This window comes from Lonchura striata, chromosome 1, assembly GCF_046129695.1.
Source record: "Lonchura striata isolate bLonStr1 chromosome 1, bLonStr1.mat, whole genome shotgun sequence".
Taxonomy (NCBI): Eukaryota; Metazoa; Chordata; class Aves; order Passeriformes; family Estrildidae; genus Lonchura; species Lonchura striata.
In genome coordinates this window covers 134,330,257-134,353,382 of record NC_134603.1, presented here as the reverse complement: position 1 = coordinate 134,353,382, position 23,126 = coordinate 134,330,257, and the positions used below count along the sequence as shown (strand labels likewise).

General features: G+C 37.1%; 1 protein-coding gene across 7 annotated transcripts in view; it reads left to right on the top strand.

Annotated features, from left to right (window-relative positions):
* The window catches only part of CDK14 (cyclin dependent kinase 14), a 472,565-nt gene that overhangs the window by 131,010 nt on the left and 318,429 nt on the right, over nucleotides 1–23,126 (top strand). For all 7 annotated transcript variants that reach the window (XM_077788157.1, XM_077788154.1, XM_077788164.1 and 4 more), the window contains 2 exons: nucleotides 1,325–1,419; nucleotides 18,721–18,783. In XM_077788157.1, coding sequence (XP_077644283.1) covers nucleotides 1,325–1,419; nucleotides 18,721–18,783 — 158 coding nt within the window. The remainder of the gene's footprint in view (nucleotides 1–1,324; nucleotides 1,420–18,720; nucleotides 18,784–23,126) is intronic.

Below are 23,126 nucleotides of genomic sequence, written 5' to 3'. Positions count from 1 at the left end.
GTTGTCAGGTTGCCTCATTCTTGGTCATAGAGCTTCCTTGCAGGCTTGCAGTCCTTTCTTCATGATACCTGTGATGACAATCACTTTGAAGCAGCTTTATGGTATTTTCCTCTTTGCTGTCTGCCTTCTGCCTAGGATGAACTCCAGTGTGATGCTAAGGATGCTTGTGGAGGAAACTGATGCAGCCAGATGCCATGCTGCTTTTGTGTTGCTTCCTAGAGTGATTAACTTGTCAGATTGCTCTCCTAAAGACCAGTATGAGAGATGATATGTACTTATCTTAATTCAAAGCCACATGACCCCTGGAGTTAGTTCAGCCTGATAGAAAACCCTGAATAGGACAGCAAGGGGTAACAGTGCTGTGGAAGCTCTGTAGTTTCCTTTCTGCACAGTAAAGGATTGAGACACGCATTTGGCCTTTCATTCTTTTTCTTTGACAAAAGTAGAAGGGCGAGAGAAGAAAGTTCCACATTATTCAGTTTAGAAATGTACCACTCATTTGCATGTCTTTGTATCTATTATTTACTTGCTAGGGTGACTGATGGTCCTGCTCACATATATGCATGAGATGACAAGGCACCGACAACAGAATGACATTGGTAACAACACATGGCTTGTCAACATACATTGATAAAATATGCTATATCTTGTGGAACACTAAATATGTAATATGGAATGAACATTAAATATGTATTAGGTTGTAAAAAAAAATCGTGAAGGCGATTACCTTAGAGTTCACTAAGATAAGTCTTTGTCTTTTCTGAAAACATGAGCTAGTACCTTTAAAAAATATAGTGAGAAAATAACCACGCATTTATTCTCATTGGCTAATACAAATGATTCATTAAATCTCTGTTATATTTGAGAGAAAGGAGTATTATTGCTTTAAACCCTTTTCTTAGGATAAATGCTGTGCTTAATTTAGACAGCAACTCTGTTGTTAGGAAAGATTATGTTTTGAAAGGACATGCTTGAGTTTTGTCTGAGAGAAAAAAAATACCTTTGAGTGTAGGAGTGCTCTTGGTGTCTGGTTGCTCAGACATGAGTGATTCACTTAGAGGAGGCTGTGTAAAGAAAGGATCTCTTGCTCCAGCTCATTTTGGCCTCAGAGTGAGGCTGAGTTTGACCAGTGAGGTGGAGAAAATAACATTGAATGGGAAGGTGTGATCTTCAACAACTGGATGTGTGGAACTCGTGAACATAGAAGATACTAAAGTATTGATTGTCAGGTTATGAAGCTCATTTAAGTCACTAAAGAGAGAGACCAAATCAATATAAAATATCTGGATACTCTTTAAGATTACATGTATGTTTTGCTTTTCAGCTTCCCTTTTGAAAGGATTGAAACATGCAAACATTGTGCTGCTTCATGACATCATTCACACCAAGGAGACCTTGACACTTGTGTTTGAATATGTGGTGAGTAAAGTGACTATGTTCTAGATATGGTCCAGAGTGTATTGAATTTTAGGGAAGTGCTCTCTTTACCATCAGTGATCTATGAATCAGGCCAAAATAACCCTTTACTTTATTCAGGAGAGTGATGGCTATAAGACATTTTGCTTTGTAGTGGAGTAGGCTAAAAGTGGAAAGCTGGATTAAATCAACTTCAGAGATGGAGAAGTAGTTGCCAGGCTTTTGAAGGACCTTAGGCTGTTGAGTTGACTTTTCAAACTTACTCTATTTCCTAGTTATAGTTTGTTTATTGGAGCTTTTTCTTTATTGATGTTATCAGGTATCTTTAAATAGGTGAGAATAATGTAGAGAAGAACAGGAATGGAGAAATGCTTAGCAAGTAGCTCCTTGATGAAAAGCATATATTAAGTTTAAGTTGTCTTTTTTTTGTGATTGGCTTGTGCAGAGTGCCTTTTTATAAGTGATGTCAGTAAAAAAAAGTCTGGTGCATGCAATTTAGAATTTGGGATTTTTTTTAGTTTTTCCATGACTAATACTTTACCTATTAATTAAAACTTCAATTTGCATAGTAGGTAGTGTAAGGATCTAATTGTGTTGAGAGTATTACTTTCCAAAGTACTGGCCTTGGCCTCCTAATTAATCTTTTTAGTTTTTCTAAGACAAACATATGGCATTTATGTAGAACTACTTTAGCATTTAGCTGTGGAATTATGCAATGTACTATCGTAATTAACCTCTCAGTTTTCACAGATGGGTCCAAGAACATGTAATTTAAAAGAAACAAATTACTTTAGACACCATTAGATTTTCAGTATAATATCAGTTATTGTATTATAGTCTGTAAGACACTGTTTATAAAGCACAGTGATTGCCAGCATTACTCTAAATACAACTCACCTTAAGACAGATGGAATTATTTTGTATGTTTCTTGGGGACAGGCCTTAATTTTTATATGATAATGCATGCAGCATCACAGAATTCTGTCTGGAGAAGCCATTCACCTTGTGTATTTATGTGAATGTAATGCACTGCACACAGGGTGTGGGTATTCAGCTGCAGCAGCCTGCAGAGCATTTGATACAGTATGTATTTTTTTACCTCAGGTATTGGAACAGTTATAAAAATTTAATTCCTTTCTTAAAAATCAGTTATTCTCCTGCTCCTGACTTACACACTGAATTAACATAACAAAAGCTTTGCTACTTAATTTTATGTAATGGTCACTTATTTGCATATCTTTACACAAATACATTTTGCAGTCCCATTTATCAGCAGCTGTATTTAGCTGTATTCTTTGGCACTGGTTGAGAAATTAGATGTACAGAATAGGTTTCTCCCTAAAATAAATGGATTTGCCTATTACACTAATTTCAAATTGATGGATTTTGCATTTTGCTTATTACACTGATGCAAGTTTCTGGATTTTATATTCAATAACGTTGTTTAAGATAGGTTGTTTAATTCTCTGGCTCACAGCCATGTGCAGACACAGGTTAAGCTTCATGCAGTGGCACATTCTTCTGGATTCACTCAGCTATTTTTCAACAAGGGACCAACCCTGTTGGTTCTCATGGTGTTTGGTAGCTATTGAGACTGTTTGAGAATCTCATTTATAATGGTTTCTAGCAACTGATCCAAGTAATATTTTAGTGTTTAGGCTGATAGGCAATCTCTCAAGGTGCTGCTGGGGAAGAAGGGAAGGATTCTTTATTCTCTCCAAACAGCATAAAGACTGTATAATAAAGACATTGTAACATATTCCTGTGCCTTGAGTGACAACATTTCTTAACAAAAGTCTGTTTTCATTGTTCGGTAATGTAAAGTTATAGTCTGATCAAATAGTGAATGCTGTCTGATAATGCCTGAGAATGGCCACATAACCTGAAAATAATTCTTGTGGGTGTGCATGATACAGGTTTAAATTGCATGACTGCATGGATCTCATTTGTTTCTTTGGTTATAAAGCTTCTATTCGGTACATGGTGTGAATATGCAGAGGCAAAAATTACAGTTGCCCATTTAAATGTACAAATTTTGGCTGGCTGAGTATGCAATCTAGCTGTGTAATTGGTGTTACTGAACTCTGTATCTGTAATGTCTGGTTTGTTGTTATTTTAACACCTGTATGTGGTTTAGCTCAATCATATGGGTAATTTGCAGTGAAAGAAGTCAAAATATTCAGGTGATTAAAATTACATGGTGGTGTACATTTTTGAGTGACTGAATCCTAACCTAAAAGGGATTGAATTTGATTTATTTCATAAAGGGATATAATCTACTGATACATTATTGCCATTGATCACTATTGACCTTTTCACACATAATAGAAGACATCTGAGTGAGTTATCTTGACTAAATTAGGAATGAACAGTTAGTGATCCAAAAATTCTCAGAAAATGCAAACTTTGGGTTGCTAGGTTGGTGATGATTCCTTAGGGAAAATAATACTGGTGAAATGTCTGAGTTTATCAGAGGTGTTAGATTTCAGCATTGACCCTGAAAGAGTAAAATGAAATTTAATTTCATGTAGCACCTTAAATTGCAAAATGCATTATTGTAGTAAGTTAAATGCTGAAAGCAGAATAGCTTCTGAAAGGGAACATGGCAGTCATTGAATTCTCTGAAATTAGTTTTTTTTAAATATGTATGTCTGTCAGATGAAGACATGACAGAGTTTTTTAACTTCGACCTTGGTGTTCTGCAAAGCCAGGAAAAGTCAATCTTTAAAAATTCCATCTAATAGTTGAAGATCAGGAAAAATTTATTCTCCATATAAACATTTTGGTGGTGAATGTGGAGCTGTACATTTATGTGGAAGATGAGAAAGGGAGCTTACTCCTTTTGAATGAAAGAACTTAATTGAAAATAGTTTAGAATACAGTAACTTTTTAGTAAAGCATATGTTAGCTCTTACATCAGCATATTGCAAAGCATGGTTAGAGTCAGTTTTACCACTGGGTGGCTGAGAAGCAAAATTACCTGGGGAGTTTTGAGAACAAACTGCTTGGAATTTCCTCTGTGAAACATGAATGGCAGATAGTCTTTCATGTACAAATGGTAAAGAAAATTATTTATGTATAGTTGACTGGAGTGTGCTAAGCAAGACCTGAAAATGAGATTTTGACACACTTTACATGTGCTGTGGTGACTTCCCAAGTAAAAGGTCAGTTCAGCTTTACAGTTCAGTGGAGGCGTGTGACTGTTCACAAAGGTTTTGTTCCCTTCCTCACCAGGCTCTGGTTGGGAGTTTAGGTGATCTCATGGGGATGGTGTCTTTAGTGCCAATGTCACTGGTATGGCCAGCTTTGCCCAAGGAGGTGGTGGATTTTATAGGTGGGTTCACATCTGTTTGCTCTAAAATGATATTTAGCTGCTGCCGTTTGCTGCTTCACTTGTTTATTGAGAAGGAAGATGACTGAATTTAGAAACATATAATTGCTAAAGGCAATCCTAAGCAAAACGTATTTGCTATGTAGAATGATAATGAGGTTTTTAGTATTATGCATAATTATGTAAGTATATTATTATCAATAAATGAACCAGCAGCTCGTCCTATTCCTGGCATGTAAAAGTGAGCTAGTATAGCAATACTTCACATCATGCTTTCAATATTTATGAACTAGGTTTGCAACAAGAACAGATACTTATAATTGGAAGGATGAGTAATGAGCAATATTATGTCTGCCTCAACAGTGAAAAAGCTCCGGAGTAATCTAATAATGTAATTTAAACCCAAGCATTTTCAATTGCCTTGCCTATTTTAATATTTGCGTATGTTTTTGCTTCCAAAAATTACTTTCCATTAAAGAAGAACATTTAATTTTCATTGCTTCATTACAGCAGCTAAAAGAGGTTGTTATACAATGAGTTTACTTAATAAAGTTCATTAGTTACATTTCCCTTCCATTTCCTGTAAGAAAAAAAGTAGGTGTGAGTTTCTCATTTTAAAGCTTATTGGAAATAGACATGTATACTCTTTATCAGAATTAAGAATTACACAGCTAAGATTTTGAATTTATCTTGGGACAAAGTTGCCTTTCATAATACTTAGCAAGTATAATATAATAAAATGGGCAAAATTAATCACCTAAAAGGATCAAAAATTTTTCCATTGAAAAATTTCAATTTCTTATAACTTTTGATATTTGGATTGAACACTATTATTGTTTTTCCATTTTTATTTATTTTATTAGGGAGCAAGTGTTGAAACTAAAGGTAGGATGGCATTACTTGTTTGTGAAAATAAACAAAAAAAACCCCACATGTTTTTTTATTGAGTGAGAGAGCAGGGAAAATTAGTAGTGTCCCAGAGCAGCTTTTGAGCTGTTATCACTAGGATCCTTCAGTGATGTGTAATACCTAGGGAGGAACCAGGCACAAGAAGTAAGTCTAATCCTTTACTTAAAGTGAAAAATACTTGGAGTCTGAATTACATTATTTTGGTGTGCAAGTGAAATAGTGGGTGATTTTCTTACCCATTTGAAATCAAGGTGCCTGTCCAGCTGTGGTAAGCAAGAACTGAAAGCTAGTGAAGCTCTGCAAAGAGCCAGGTGCCTGCAGTCACTCTTGCTTGCTGTGAACATGCTTGTCCTCCCCGGCAAGGAGCAGCACTCAGGGCTCCCAGCATGGGAATTTAATTGAATTTAATAGTTTGTGTTTACCTTGACCAGAGAAGGAACTGTTCCCCTGCAGTTTAACCCTGCCTCATGCCCCAGGCTTGCCTTAAGTTGCATTGCTTAAATTGCAGCTAAAAAGATGACAGATCAAGGCTGAGAGTAAACAGAGAGAAAGGAAATCATGTACTATTGAGAAGAGGCAGTAAGGGAATAGGGCTCTTGGGAAAACCTTGTTTTTCAAGTTTTAATGAGTGGATCAGAGACAGGTGCTGCTGATGCCCAAGTATAGGCTGGAAATGCAAACAAAATAGGCTTAAGGAGGGAGGGATTGAGGTGGGATTTCAGAAGGAAAGTGTTTAGTGCTTTGCTGACAGGTAAAGATTCTGTCAGACACAGGAATTAGTAGGAAAAAAGGAATGAAAAATTTATTTAAATAAAAATACTCCTGCTAGGCTAAGAAGTTTACAAATGTCTAGCAAGAGCAGATGTTGCTTATGCAATACTCTTGAGCACATGGTGTAACTCTTTGGCATGTGCCATGCAGGGCCAGGAATTGGACGTGGTGGTTCTTGTGTGTTTTGTCCAACTCAGCATGTTCTGTGATTCCGTGGTCCTACATTTCAACATGTTGTGTAGACTTCATATGGAAGGCACATGCTGATGAATAGATGTATTAATAAAATTAATCAAGATTTATAATCCAACATCCAACAGGCTGGAAGGCTGTGTGTATCTGAATGACCAATTTTTGTACAATTTACTAACAGTTGGTAAATATTGGTTATATATGTGGTGTGCTGTGCACCATTTAATAATTAGCATTGATTATTTACTCATATTTTTATTAAGCATTAACACTTGCATTCAATGTAAGTATTAAAAAACAAACAAATACATAACAAAATCAAACAGAAACATAACAAAATCAAAGCATAAGAAACACCCACAGTTGAGCTAACAGATGGAATACTGGAAATGCCATGAGATGTTCTACTTTCTGGCAGATCCCAATTAGTAATCTGTAATCTTTTATCTGTAATTTAGGATCTTTTAGATGCTAAATTACAGATAAAAATGCAAGTGTCATTGCAGTCCCTCAAAAACACATACATGTAGTAAGATGCATGTGCATAGGAGACATGCCAGTGATGACACACTACTTGATACACGTAAGGCCACCATCCTCAAGGGTAAATTTGTATACACAAGAAAGACATGAATCAGCTGGAGACCTGAGGGGGGAGAAAAGCAAGGGTGAGTAAACATTGAGAATAAAACCTTCTAATGAAAAGTCAAAGTAAGTAGGGCTCTTAAGAGGTGGGGATAAAAAAAGGATGAGACATTTACAACCTTTAAATATATCATAGAGAAAGTCAATGACCTATTTCTATGTGAATGGTTAAGAGGATGAAAAAGAAAATCTGAAATTACAGTAAGGAAGAGAAAGATTAAACTCAAGGAATGCCCCTTTCATGCTAACAATAATAAAACCCTTCAGAAACCACTACAAGTTGATGGTTTGTCTAATACTGTCAGTTTTTAAAGAACAATTTAGGCAAATAATTAACAGAATTCTGTCATCGATAGTAGATAGAAGTAAGATTATTTTTTTTTAAAGTCCTTTCTATATGTATCTTTCTGCATCATAACTTTTATGAGCAAAATATGAATATTTTTAGTCTTTTGGTGAAGTTAATATGTTGTTGTTTTCCTGTGTCAGGAACTGAAGAAAAGATATACCAGTTTATTTTACTACTTTAAACAAAGTTTTAAAACAAATTATTCTAGTTGTGTGCTTTTTGTTTGTTAGTGTGTGTTGTTTCTATGGTTTGGATTTTTTAGTAATTAATTATTTCTGTGTTATAGATTTACACACAGTATCTAATCTAATCCAATCTGTCATCAGTACTTCTGGTGCCATCCCACATATTCCTTATCTTTTTATTTCCATCATAAACTGGCATTGCCTAGTTCCCTCTAAGGTGACACCTGACAGTATCTCAACTTGCACTAGAGACTGTCCAGTTTAATTAAACTGCTTTTCCTCAGGCTCTCTTTAATAAAATAAGTTGAAACTCTTAATTCCTCTTAAAATGTGAATCTCTGATTTATTCAGTGCAGATTGAAAAACCAAACAAACAATCCACCGGTCAAGAATTTACTGTTCGCAAAGTGGTGACTACCATAATTCTAAATCTTAAAAATAGATTTTTCCTTCCTGAATGAAGTACATAGCTTTGTACTAATTTAGTCATATTGATAAAAAATATACCTATGCAATCTTTAAAAACAAAAACGAAGGTGAGCAGTTTGGGAAAAATAAAAGCAGTAAAAATACTGAAGTCAGAATGAATAAATCAAAAATTGCAGATATTTTTTATATTTATAGCTTTATGATGTAAAAGATAACTAAGAAATATCAATTGGAGGAAGTAAAAGCCAAGTTTAAGTAATAAACAAATCCAGCTCTTGAAAGTTAAAAAGCCCTATTAATTTTTTCTCTTTTACTGCTTTGAATAAGGGGGATCTAATCCATGGCAGGGTCATCTTTCTTTTGTGTGCCTTGCAGTCTGAACTGAGTTTTTCCCTAGAAAATTTTTATTAATCTTACAATCATGCATGGACAGTTAGGATTAGGATACATGATAGGAAAAATCACTCAGCCAGTGTGAAGAGAGGTCTTTGTAGGATGTGGAAGTTTTTAAAGGAAGGCTTTGCACTGGTCCTTTCCTGCCCTTAAGATGGTGTTTTGTTGCCCAGCACATACCACCACAGAAGGGCTCTTGTGCCAGCTGAGCTTGTGTGGGTATGACTGAATTACCCATGGTGAGTGCCATGGCAATATTAATGTGGATACTTGACTGGTGTGGCTGTCTGGGGGTTGTCAGCGTCCCTCCCATGTTCGTGTTCTGCTTACAAGATCCTGGAGCAAGTACTCTCACAATGAGCCTGTGGGTCTCTTCCATGCTCTAACAAGAAACTTTCTTATATCTTCAAATGTTTATTATATATATATATATATATATATATATATATATATATATTTTTTTTTTTTTTTTTTTTTTTTTTTTGTTATATGTGTATATCTTGTGGAAGATCAGTGACATAACAAAAAAAAAAAAACAGTGCACATGCCCATCCTTGTGGGCACATGTGTTACATCTTGCAAAAATTGTCCCAACTCTGTTGATTTTGAGGTCTCTATGTCCATCACAGTTTGCACAAACTGATGATTTCATGCTAGGTTTTGATCACACTAAACAGGAATTCCTACTTATTTTTGCAATGTCATTCTTTTGTTCAGATAATCTCACTAAATTAAGTGTGTTTTGTCTTCTTAACCTGATTTACAAAGAACACAAAACTGATAGAATTATTAAGGTGAACAGAGAATAAATTGGCATCTTTAGAAAACTGTATTTTGTTGAAGATCTTTTAGTTCATTCAGCAATTCTTTCCTTAGTGGTGTGTGTTTCGCTTGTCTGTAAAGAGAGAGATTATTCTCTGTGAAATGAACAGGGGCTTTTTATCCATAAATAAATTTATCTTTTCTAGCAACAGCCAAAAACCAGACAACTGTGTATCCCTTTTTCTCTCTGGGATTTTCAGATATGTTTCTGTCTGTATTATGTACTCCCTCACCACCTAGTCTCCTTTTCTATATAGTATTATTCATGTATTTTGAAGTATGCTTATCTTTGTTGACAGTGCGAGAGAAATCCAAGGCACTAAAAACATCTGTTAGCAGAATTGTTTTCATTATGAGTGTCTTGTGGGGCAGTTTTTTCTTCCTTGAATTCCTAATATAGATCTTTCCCTGCTGCTCAGCCCAGCTGGTGCTGCTGCTTGCCACTGTTTTGCTGGAAGTTGCTTAGGTATCACCCAGAGATACTTTGTAGGGTATTTTTTGTTAGCATGGGTAACATTGTGTCATCTCGTAGAGGGAAAAGATTGAATTATAGAAAGCCACTGAAATACATGAAAATAAAAGGCTTTTGAAGAGAAACACTTTTGAAGATATCAGTGACATGAAATAAGTTGAAACTGTGGCACAGTAATCTGCAGAGTGCTTAGGTTGGAGGATACATGCCATTTAAAAGGAATTAGCTTTTTTTTGTTCTCCTGTCATTTTAAATATTCCTGGTGCCCATCCTTTTATTGGTAAATTATATTATTGGTTTAAGAATTTGTTGGTGACAAAAGGGGAAAGCTGCTAGAGCATAAAGAATGTGTGCTGTCCTTTGAACAGAGAGGAATGGCTCACAAGAGCCTCGCTGCCTCAGTGGAGCAGCACAATCTGTCTGCTGCATGATGGCATCGCCGGCAGCCAAATCCTCCCGTTTTTGTTTTAATGGGAGGGTTCTTACACATTGCTGGTTTTACATGATGGGAATCAAGTTGGAAGTGCTTCCTGTTCCATTCACAAGCCCCAGGCTCTCCATGCATTTCAGCTTAAAAATGACAGCTGAAACCAATTAGGCAGAATTATGGGATGCCTGAGTCACATGGAGATTTATCATGACTGAGGAAGAGGAGGGAAAGAGAATGTATTGCATGAGAAGTAGAAGCAACTAATTTAATTAGAAGAGAATGACAGTCACATTATTATTATGGAGAAGGGTGGGCAACGTAGAGATCATTTCATGTCACTAGCCATGTCTTTGAAAGGAAACGTCTGAACACGTTTGTGTTTGGTAGCAGAGTGATTTCTGAGCAAGATAGTTGAGCAAAACAGTTGATGTCAAAGTGAAGCATATCTGAGTACATTTCTAGTTTGTGGTTTACTCATCTAGTCATAATTAGAATTCCTTCAAGAGGAGAAGGGAAGAATCATCAACATTTGTCTTTTTTCCCCTCTTTGTTTGCATACTCTCTCTTTTTCAGACTGAGGATGTAATGTATATAAACCTTGCTTCAGCGATATAAATAGCAGCCACAATTCTTTTCCCTTCAGCAGATGCTTATACCCAGTATGCTCACAAATATAAACCCTCATGTGTCTACTTATAAACCAGTCTTGCTGAATAAAAATGATCTTCATACAATTATATACTGCCCCAGATCTAAATCAATTAATTTCTTCATGTGAGTCTAGAAGGCAATATTTCACAAGTAAATCATAGTTTTTGTAGAGTTATCAGGGTAGTTGATGGTATGGGGAGAAAATGAGTGAAAAATATTACAGAGAGAGTCTGAGCAAATGTGCATTTTTTTTTTTTTTTTTCTTTTTTAAAAATTCTTGTATGGCTTTGTTAATTTTTGTTTAGACTATGAGCAGTTATGTTGGAAAAGTAACTTAATCTCTCTCTCTCATGTTCAGGTACCTGTAGGAGTTGTGATACTTCTCTCTATCACAGAGAAGAAAATACTTGCAATTAATTTAAGTTTGGGTCAAAAATGAGCGTTGGCTGATGTGCTTCTGTATTTAGTTCATAAACAAACTAGGCAAACCACATTGCTGAGCATGGGTTTTCTATTCCCTATCCTTGGAGGCACTGTGCAGTCTCTGCTCTATCTAGAAATCGTTCCATCTACCCCAGGAAGGGTCATGGGTCTCTTAATGGAGTCCTTGTTACTTGAGATGTGCACTGAGGAAAGGGTTTGTGTTTTAATGTGCTGAGAGAAGGTAACACAAAGGCTGGACAGGGCCTTCTCAAGGAGGCATAGCTGTGTGTGCCAGAACCCTGAAGTCAAGGTGCAGCCCTGGAGTAGTGATCTTCTGCTACGCTGTAGTGGAATATAGTTAGTTTAAAGCAAAAATGACAAAGCCTGTCTCAGATTATTTATATTTACTTTTACTTTCAGCAAAAATGGCCAAGATACCTTGAACCTTTATCTGGAGGACCCTTATTTTAACTATTCAAGCTGTACAGTAGGGATTTGGAATTTAGTGCTGTGGGCAGCATTGTGTCATGGTTTGATGTTGGCACAATGCCAACACCCCCATGAAAATGTAACCTATCAATTAAATGCTGTGAAATGCGATCGAGAACAGAGCAAAGTAGGCCAAACTTAATAACAAGGGGAAAACTTTATTGCACTACTACTACTACTACTACTACTACTACTACTATAAAGGGGAAGAAACCACACAAAATTTGAATTGAAAACCTTTCAAAACATTCCTCCTCCCACCACCCAACTCCAACAAACCACAGCAAGACACGTTTGGACCCTTAATCAAGTCTTCACCCTTCAACATAATCAATACTGAGTCCATCAGGGGAGAGAGGAGTCTCCCTTGCACTATAGATCCCCAGGAAACACAGCTGCCACCTCTTGTGTTTCCATGTCACACATGGCACCACCCAGACACGCCGGCCACTGTGACACTCTCCTCTCCATGTCACTGTGCATGGACAGAGACTGCTTATAGGGCTCCTTTAAGGATGCTTTGCCAAGGACCAACAAGAACAACAGTCCAGTGTCTCATTTTGGGACTACAGTCCCCCCATTTTCCCCTGGGGCCGGGGGTCCAAGAACAGAGATCGCCTTCTCTTCTTCTCTGAGGACCAAGGGCATCCTCACACCCTCCTCAGCTTTTCTCTGTTCATCCTTGAACTGGTAGTTGCTGGAGGAGTTTCTTGGCTCACCATTGCATCCCCCTAAAATGCAGTCTCTCTTGGAGGAGAAGCTGGTTCAGTCTATGGTTAACCAGAAGAGTCCAGCCGACAGCCACTCAATCATCTCCCCCCAACCTCCTTTCCCTAACAACTGAGGTCCCAGGCTGTCTCTCTTTCCTTCAAATTGAGGAGGAACAATATTTCACAAAGCATTCATTTCACAGGAAAGGGTTAAAATTCCCGGACTCCCCGGATGGCTGAAATCTCTCAGCCCAGGACACTGTGCTGTCTCCCATCTGGGCATCTTCTCCCCTCTCCTCCTTCTCCTCTGCTGGCAAACTCCCAGGTGTCTTCAGGCTCTCTGTCTCTTTCCCTCTAGGTTGGGGGCGTAAACAAAGACATCTCAGACGTTCTCCACCCTTCCGTCCGCAGGAGCTGGCCCAGCTCAGTTCCCAATCCTTCACCCCCTGGCCTACCTCCCCAGGCCACATGGCTTTTCCCCTCCCCACCCAGCTCATGGCTGGGCAGGGGAGGTTTGCACTCTCCGCTGACCGGAACCAAAGAGAGCGAGTTCTCCTGGGAATTCTGCTTTTAACCCCTCTGTGTTCTCAGAGGCGTGTCCACCTTCAATTGGTCACCCCAAGTGTCAGTATCCAAACTTGACCCCTGACTGGACTGACCTCTTCCTTCCAAGAAAATTCTTTTCCTGTGTCAAACCACGACACATTGGACTATTATTTATTATTTTGAAAATTGCCCCAAATTCGGTCAAGTTATAAGCTTTAGAAGTAAGTACAATCACTGAAGTACAATCACAAATTGTACTTAAGAGCTATGTCTTTGAAGATTCCTCCTCTCTTGTTGAAGACTTTAGTCTCTCACTTCAAATATTGTAGCTATTCATTTTTGACAAAGTGAAATTATTTCTGGGGAAGCCAGTAGTGGAAGAAGAGATTGAGTTGTTCACTTAAAGCATAACTGGTTTTGCAGAAAACATTGTTTTGTTACCAAAGTGGGAAAGTGAAGCTCTTATAATTAGAGGACACCAAGATAAAGATGGCCTGGGCAAGCTGCTTTTTTCACCCTTGTGGAAGTGCCTGTTGTGCAGCTCTGCAAAGGATTATGTGGCAAAGGCATGTAGTTGTTGAATTCATCTCATTTTTTGTGAATGTGGGAACCAGGATGTCTTATGGGGTTCCTGCTTCATTCAAAGTATCATTTCAAGACAAGTTAGGTAATACTGCTGAAGAGAACTGGGTTCCACCCCTGTTGTATTGAGAGTTGTCAGCACTAGATGAAATTGTTGTCATTACAGATTTCTGCTATTCAGTATGAGATTCTCAGTCTCTTTGCAAAAGCATTACATATTTACAGCTGTAACTGAAACCAGTGTTGCAGAATAGTAGAGGTAAGGCTCTCAGCCAGGCATGAGAAGGACACAATGATTAGGTGGATGATTATGTTTAGATTTATTGTTAATATGTATTTAAATATTACCAATGTGTTTTATATTCTTTTTCAGGCCTGTGTGCATCAAAGTCAATAGCAACATATCAGCTTCCACATCTCTGGAATGAGAACACCCAGACAGTTCCCTCTGCAATGTCCACCAGGTGTTTTTAGCTTAGGACAAACCACATTGCCCATCAGAGACAGCAATAAGTAAGGGGATGTGTGTGGGGGTGAAGGATGCACCTGAAGACCAGAGTATCTTTCATTACTACCACAATCAGTCAAAACCAAAGTTCTTGGAAAAGAATCGCCCAGATCAGTGATTCTTAGGATTTTTTTTGTCTTTGGCTTGAAGTCTCTTTCTGATAAAAGGATGTCGTGCCTTATGTCTCCTGCATTGCTATGAAATTACTCTATGTTTGTAAAGCATGTCAATAGCATATCTATAAGCAGGGTAGGAAAATCTGTGAGATTATTTTTGTCTTCAAAGTAGTGAAAAAACCAGACTCTGCAAGCTGTTTGAGAATAGAAGAAAATGCCCTAAATGTAAAACAGCACAGCTATTTTTCAATCAAGTATCTCCCATTCTGTTCAGTGAGTGTGTCTAATCCTGGGAAGGAAAACAGGTCATAACCTTTTAGGTTATATAAAAGATCATAACCTTTTAGGAGTTATCACAATATACATTTAATGGAGAACCAAATGAAAACCCCAATAATTCTGGACTTTCCTAGCTTTCGAGTTCTTCTCTATAGAAACTTGATTTATCTATGCTTTTGTTTTTTTGTGTTGCTGTTTTGAGCAGAGGAGTGCTAATTGAATATTATTCAATATATTGTACATATAGGTGTGGGTAAGCTGGTAGAGTGTAAAGAAGCAGGACTTTACGGGATTTTGAACTTTAAATTATCGAATGTTCTGTCAGCATGGTATTACTTTGGTGATTTGTTTGTGTTGGGGATTGACAGTATGGCTGATAGAGCAGTTAAAAACTAGCTTGAAGCAGAATTGGTCTAGCCAGGTCCACTTGGGTTCAGAATATGTTCAATTACTTGGAAATCTCTGTACTCCATTCCCAGTGTTCTGCTTCCCTGTGAGGTGGCCTGACCCTCTGAGACAGTGCAGAATGGACTGTAAAAGGTGTATTGGTTGGTGTGTTTATTCTCATTGTTTCAGTATAGTTTTATGTTATTGCCAATATGTAATTGTACCTTGAATTTTCCTTTAGGGCATCTATTTTATTAGATCAGGGTGGTGACTGCAGCAAAGACTCTAGTGTTAATAACTGACAGTCTCACACAGTATGGCAGACTGTATTGGCAGCCACTCTTCCACTTGGGAAAGCATGTTGTTTTCCACCTTCAAATATGGCATGAAGAAAAAGACTCCATCTATATAGCACAAATTTTATGGAATACCATTAAAAAACTGCATTCATCCAGTTTGTTCTTTTCTTTTCTAATGCTTTCCTGAAACTTGTATTCGTGTTGTCTTCTTCAATGTCAGTTGTGCACATGAGCACTGGAGCAGACACTTTGACTGCCAAATGGGAAAACAGGTTTAGAAAGAGCTGTCTCTGCAGCACTGTCAGTTTTCCTAGCTGTACTAATGTTTAATTCAATGTGCATTCAGTCCCTACCTTGGAAAAGGGGAGCAGCTGATGCTGCCTTTGCTATGCTGCCACCTTCTTTTTTTTAAAGTGGGGAACAATGTACTGTAACATTATAAGTTGCTTCCACAGTTCTTACCATAATGTTTAGCTATATTTATGAGAAGGACTCTTAGTTTTATGAAAGCAGATTATAGAAAGATTTGAAAAGAAAATATATTCAATTTCTCTTCCCCATCTGACTGAAGGTTTGCTACATAGTCCTCTGTGTCTGTAGAGTGCGTGTAGGGAAAAAAAGTAAATGCCAAAAGACTGCAGCACAATTGGCTCTGTAAGGTTTCCAGAAATTGCTGGAAATTGGGGAAATTGCTGCTTATACTGACTTTTAGGTAGATATGTTCAATGAGTTTTTGTAGGTATTGATGGCAGAAGGTTATATCAGGCTCCCATTTGTCTTCATCCTTGGGGTAGGAAGAATAAGTTAATGATGGATAACACAACACGATCATTGTTCATGTTTCCGTGTAGAGAAAATGCATCCAAATAATAACTGAAATATAAGCATAAGAAAATGGGTTATCCTCACCATTTGTTACAAGTATATTGGAAATAAAAAATATGGCTTATTGCTATTCCTAGAGTTGTGGCTCTAAATAATATGAAAAGCTTTTGGTGAATAAAAATATGCAGTTAGTGTGGCTGGTGTGGTGAGGCTTCAGGAAGGGAACCTTTGGAAGGGACATTGGATTTGTCTTCCTCTGATCTGGTTTCTGTCAGCTGACTGCTTGCAAATTGTAGAAATCAGTAGAAGGTGAAGGAGGCAATAAATCCTCCACCTACCAGCTTATCTGTCGTTCACAAAGGCTGAAAGACTGAACTGGGGGCAAATGATAATTCCTTGAGCCAGCATGTGCGAGGGAGCGTGCCATGCTCAGGGACCACGGTGGCTGTGTCTGAGGATGGGACAGTGCTTCCCTGGCCACCCTAATGGGCTTCCTAAAGTTAAATTTAAGGCTTTTCTTTAAACATGTCTTGAGGACAGCAGGAATTAGCACTAGTCAAAGACTGACATGTCTCTTGAATAACAGATGACCCATTAAAATGAGGGGATTCCCACAAATTTCTTAGTTGACACCGGTCATCACCTATAGTAATGGTGTTTCAGCTGATATTAAGGCAGATTCTTATGCTGGGATTAGTACTCATAACCTGTTAGTTTATTAAAACAAATGACTAGGTTAGCTGATAACTTTAAGTATGTTTTGTTGGTGTTCATATTGTTAACAAGGCAAAAATATGTATTGTGGTGATGTGTACTGAAGGGTGACTAGTCCATTTGTGTCATGGTTTATTGATGCAGTCCCAGAAAGCTTTATTTTCACCACCGTAAGTCAAAACATAGAAGAAAAAGAGTGCCAAATACTATGAATGAAGTAGAGAATGGAAGAGGAGATTGGGAGAATGGAAGAGGAATTAGTACCTTAAGGCTAAAGATTTTACAGGAATGAGGACTAAGTCTTTAAAGTTAAGAATCTTTATGGAAAATGCAGTTCTTTGACACTAACAATTCACTAGTAGAATACTTCTAATTAATCTGAAAATTTTCTTTGTAAATGTATTCACTAATTTGTAAACTATAAATTGAAGAATTGTTGTCTGTATCTTGCATTTTGGAATAATCTCTGTTTTGTTGTATTTAGCATGGTTTGCCTGTTTGAGCATGCCCTCTGCCCTTGTGATACACACACTGTTCATTTTGGGAGTCAAGCAATTTCCTGCAGTCTGGGCTCTTGCTCTCTTGAAGCCATGTAAGAATTTGTGAAAATAGTTGTGCTAATGCAGAGCCTAATCATCCTGTGCATCTTAATGTCTTTGCAATGTTAGCTCCAAATACACAATGTGTTTTTGTAGTTTGTGATTTCAGAAGCAATTATGTAGGATAGTTGTGGCTAGAACAAATTTTGTGTCTTGGGTGTGAACTGTGCTAAGTATCTGCATAACACTGCAAAAGGAAGCTGAAGAATGCCTCCCAGTTTGGCAAATGTTGCACAGAGACACCATTCTGCTGTGTGGAAGGCAACTTTTGTCCAAAACTCTCACTTTGAAAACTGTCTGTATTTATATGGGCTTGTGTGTTTGTGAGGCAGGTATTGCCAAGTAGCTTTTCAAGGAATGTTGGGTGATTTTTACCAGATGTGTTCAGAAACCAGATGTGGAAGGCAGAGTCTGTCTCTGAGTATTTGCTGGTTAATCAAAGGCATATTTTTGGTTTTTTTATTCTGAACATAATTCCAGAAGCTGAGTTGTGCAAGCACATTAGAGAAGCAACATGCCATTTGTCTGAAACCATGCTGCTGAAGTGTAGAAATGTAAAAGAAGAATTCAGAGAAAAGTGTTTCCATAGTAAAAGCTATAAATATTTATTCATTAAAAATAGCATTAATCTATGTGTTGCAGAGGTTTTATGTTTGCAGGGAATATAGGTAACTATGAAGTGAAAACTTAGGTTTGAAATTTCCAGGATGTTCTTTTCTAAAGTATCTGTATTTAATGGCTGTACATGTCCATAATATGTGCTCCTTTTTGAGCTGGAAAGTACCATTCAGTACTCTGATATGCAATGCCTTTGAGCCTTATTTTCTAAACCTTTAACCGATCTTAATCTAGAATCACTGTAAAATTATATTTAAAGGGCAATTGTATAATGTGAACAATGTGAGTTGAATGTGAGAATCTCCCTTTAGGTTCTTCCTCTTCTGTCTAGATATTATCTTTGTGATGTTGATAGTGATACTGCCCTTACAAGTCTTAGAATGGTATGAAAATTAAAGTGATTAATCTACCAAATGCAAGGTGTTAGAAAAAATATTAATTTGCATTTGTTGAATATTCATATCAGTTATCAAGGCTATTAAATGTGTAAAGGTACAAATGTGTGTTTGCATGTGTGGCTGAAAAAAAATCATATTTTCCATTTGTTATGTCCACTCCTAAGTAGAGGGTTATTTATTACTGCAGTCATAAGGGTATTAATATAGTTTTCTCCATCTGACTTTCTTTTAGCACACTGATTTATGTCAGTACATGGACAAACACCCTGGAGGGCTTCATCCAGAGAATGTGAAGGTAAGAGTCAAAAAGAGCACACATTCAAGGCAAATGCAGTAGCAGTAACTTTGCAAAAAAATGTCATGTCAGTTGTTTCATAGAAACAGATTGCTAGATAAAGGAAAAATGCCTGGTATATGAACTGTATTTTTAAAATATTTGTTTTCTTTGAAAATAATTACAAATTCAAGTATTTGAGCATTCCTGCAATAGAATTTCTTGAGTATTGTAAAATTGACTCAGAGCCAAATGCTGAGAATGCTGTTAACAGTGTTGGTAATCCCTCCTCTCCATTTAAACATTTGCTCTTAAGACAATACTGCTCTAAAACCCCAGGGTAAACATGCTTTAGGCTGTCAGTGCTAGATGTTCAGTTAGGTAAGTTTGTGTGGGTTCATCAAGTTTGAGGGAACTGTAATTAATTGTATTAGTTGAATGTACTGCTTTTTTATGAACATATAAAATCTTCCTTAATCTTTTTGCACACTTTCTTGGATGAGATTAGCGTTTTCATAGCTGATCTCACTTTTTTGAGTTTTTTTTTTTTCCTTCTAAGGTAGATACTGAGAATCATCACACAGGAAAGAGAGAGTTTATTAGTAGGATTTAATGGGAAGATAGATGAGTAGAGACTTAATCCAGTTACTGTTTGGGAAGTCAGCCAAATTATTTTAGCATGAAATGGAAGCCAACCAGACATGCAAAATGTATTGTGTGTGTATAGATCACTCAGATGATATTTGTTACAATTATCTTGCACTTTGACATCAGTCCCATTGTTGTTCTACTTTGGAAGGGTTTAAGTCTTCACTTGTTGGACTGGGAACTTTATTCCAGAATGTAACTTACTGAAATGTAGCAGTTCATGAAAACTCACTCGCTTTTCTGGAAAAGCCAGAAGGCCATTTTGGTTTTAAAAAGAGGAAAAGTAGTTTAAAAAGAGGAAGTATTTTTTCTTCTGCAATAGCTGATCATTGTTGCACGTCATGCAGCTTCATTAATTTTCTGTGTTCTTTGAATGAAAAGTGGCATCTACAACATACGAATTTCAATAAGAATTACTGCCATCTAAAAAAAATAAGGAAAATTCTTCCTCACTGCATATATTTGGAAAAAAACCCAAAACAAACAAAACCAAACAAACACACTCACAGACCATGAGTATAGACTAAAGGGGGTGAGGTAGGACCTTTTTTTTGACCCCTGAAACTTCTGAGCTTTCTTCCCCTGTTCAGTTTCCTAAGCAGAGTTTCAGGTGTTAAATGTGCTTGTTAAACAAGGGGGTTGTGTTTCATTTTCTCATGAGGATACTTTTAACTTCATTTCTCTGAGTTTTGGGATAAATGAAGACTGGCTATTAAGATTTTTCATGCTGCTTCAGAATTGTAAGTCTTACTCCAAGGCTGCAGTGCTGTGTACCTCAAGGTCTGATATGCAGTAGTTCCGTAGCCCTGTTAAAAAAGGCATCATAATTCATATAATTGTACTTTTATTTCATCACATCAGGCCCAGTGAGATTGTCTTTGAGGAGGATGGATATAAACAGATAGTTTGGCTTGCTAGTTTGTCACTCCTCTAAATCCTGAGATACCTGTCTTTTAAAACAGGAGCCATAGAGGGAACTGCAGCAGCAGCATTTCCTTTTCAAATTTTGCTGCATGCATTTCTGTGGCTATTTGTACCATCTAACAGTGCTCAGAAACCCCTTTGAAGCTTATAGACACATTGGAAATATTTACTGAGTAGCTAAGTGTAGATGAGTGTACATCCTGTGTACTGCTGGTTCAAGTTTTTTAGATTCCCAATGGATTATTAATAAAAGTGGGGGGGACGGGGGGGAGAAAAGAAAATAAATTTGGAAGTTGGAACAGATAAAACTTCAATCAGCAGACAAAACATGAGCAATCCCATTGAACAATTAACTTTTTTTCGCTTAAATAATATTGATGAAAATCAGTTATATATATTTAGTAGACTCTCTTGCCAGGCCAGCAAAAAAGGCTAATTGTAATCATGCAGTAATTACTAAAACCAGGCATGATGATTTGAGGTCCTACCATTTTAATGAATGAATCAGCCTGCTTGGGAATTTCAGTGTGATACCTGCTCTCAAGGATGAATTAAAAATAGCCCATGAAAGTGATTTCTTCAGCCAGGATGACAGAAACCCAGTCACATATGCTAAAAATTCCCAGACCTTCACCAGCATGCCAAACTAAAAGTGTGCTGCCCTTTTGTTTCAGAGGACGTAAGATGGATATTTCATAACCACTTCACTTTAATTCTTTGTTGTGCTGTACTCAGCTTGTTGACTTATACAGTTGGGGATCTGAGACTTTACCACCTTGTTTTGGTTTTAGCTTCTGGACAAAGCTGTCTCTTTGGATCCACAGCTGATTTCTAAGGATTAAGTCGAGCTATATTAATTAGCCTTCTCTCCCTGGCAGCCCCTTCTTTCTAGAGGTGCTTCAGTAATTTCACTTTTAGTCAGACTTTTGGACGCTGTTTGTTCAGAATCAGTGGTTATATGATCCCTAAATCCATTTTAAAAGCTTCCAGTTGAGCAATTATATTCCAGCAGCAATAAATTAGTCTCGGCTCTCTAGGACTAACCTGTGGGATTAAGCCATTGATGCTCTCCCAGCATGACAAAAGACCCCCTGCCTTTTAATTTTGTTCTTGAGGAAAGTATTGCCTATTGATGGATATTCCTTTCTGGCTTGTTGCCAGTTATTATAAATACAAACCCACATAAGCACACATTTTTCTTTTTCCAAAGAATATGTACAGTAGTTCCTGTTAAACAGTATTTTATAGGAAGACAGACGCAAATAACATCTTGCCTTCTATAGGATGTGTTCAGCTTAATTATATTTCTGAATTTTCTCTGTATTTGGAAGGTAAAGACAATGTCTGTTCCCTCAGGGCTTACTTTTAAATGAAGACTCATAAATAGAATAAAAATCTATATTACTTTGATGGACACACATATTGTTGTCCCCTCAGGTACTGTGCTTGACATTGCCTTTCTTTGTGGTTTTAAATAGGCTATTTGCTGTCATTTACCTATTTTAAATAAAGACTGAACAGGATATTATATGAGAGTATAAAAAAGAATGTCTCAGCTGGCAGTTATAGAAGTCCAGGGACAGTATGCTTAGGCAAATAAAACAAGTGTTAGGTTTAGCATTTTTATTGGTATGTCTGTATTGACGTCTATATAATTTCAGGATTTTATAATTTGTGGGTGGAGGTGCAAGTCTTACAAATAACATCAGACTTTAAACCCTTCAAGGAATTTGTTTGTGATGGTGAGATATTGATTTAAAAATGCCTGTCCCCAGTAGTATTAAACCAGTCATTCTGATGATATAAACACAGTTAGGTACCTGAAACCTTTTCATCAGCTTGAAGGGAAATTGGCATAAAGCAGTTGTTTCAGTCCATATATCCTACAAACTCCGTTAGGTCCAAATATACAATTATTTATGTCTTTGGTAGCTAACAAACTTGCATTTATATAAAATTATGTATTCATATGCTGTGTACAGTGTTATAGTTAGAGATGTTGAGGAAAAGGGTAATCAGTTAATAATTCCCTGTGTAGTACACATGGCCTCATCTTCTCTTGACTGGTTTAAAAGATGTCTTTTTCAGTTTTTCCACAATTGAGGGGAAGCAATAAATCTTAAATACATGGCCCCACATATAATTATGTTTCTGCTGGAAGCTATTGCTGCAGCCCTGTCCATGACTGGAAATAAGAATTGATTTATATGTGTACCATGTGGTGCTCGCCAAGCTGCAAAATGTGCTATTGCAAACTGAGGTGCAAGATTTGCTCCTTACTCTCCCTGTGCTGTTCCTCCTGGCACAGACTACTGAAATCTGTACTCCTGGCTGTCTTTCCTACAGATGTTGCAGCTTTTAGAGATAGTTCATGCTCAATTGGAACATCTGGATTGCTTCTTATAGCAGGAACTCTAATGGGTCAGAGCAACTAGCTGACCCTACCAGTGATATTTTTTTTTGTTATGATCTTCATTCTGATTTATGTCCCTTTCTGTCTGTGCTATTTCCACTAGTCTTTTGTCTTACCTTCTTGGTTCTCCTGAGCCTTTGTTATCAGTTATCCATAAATGGCTCTGTTTTTGTGAATTCATAATTTAAGTCTATTTTTATTTGTGCATTTCAGCATGTCCTGTGAAAATGTAACTGTTCTTAGCTTCTTCTAATGTTTGAAATATAATCTTTATTTTATCTTTGTCTTTTACTTCACTTTACTACATTCCCAGTGATGCACATAAATTCATCTTTATGCCTTGATGCATTTATTTTATAGTTGAATTTGTTTACTGTAA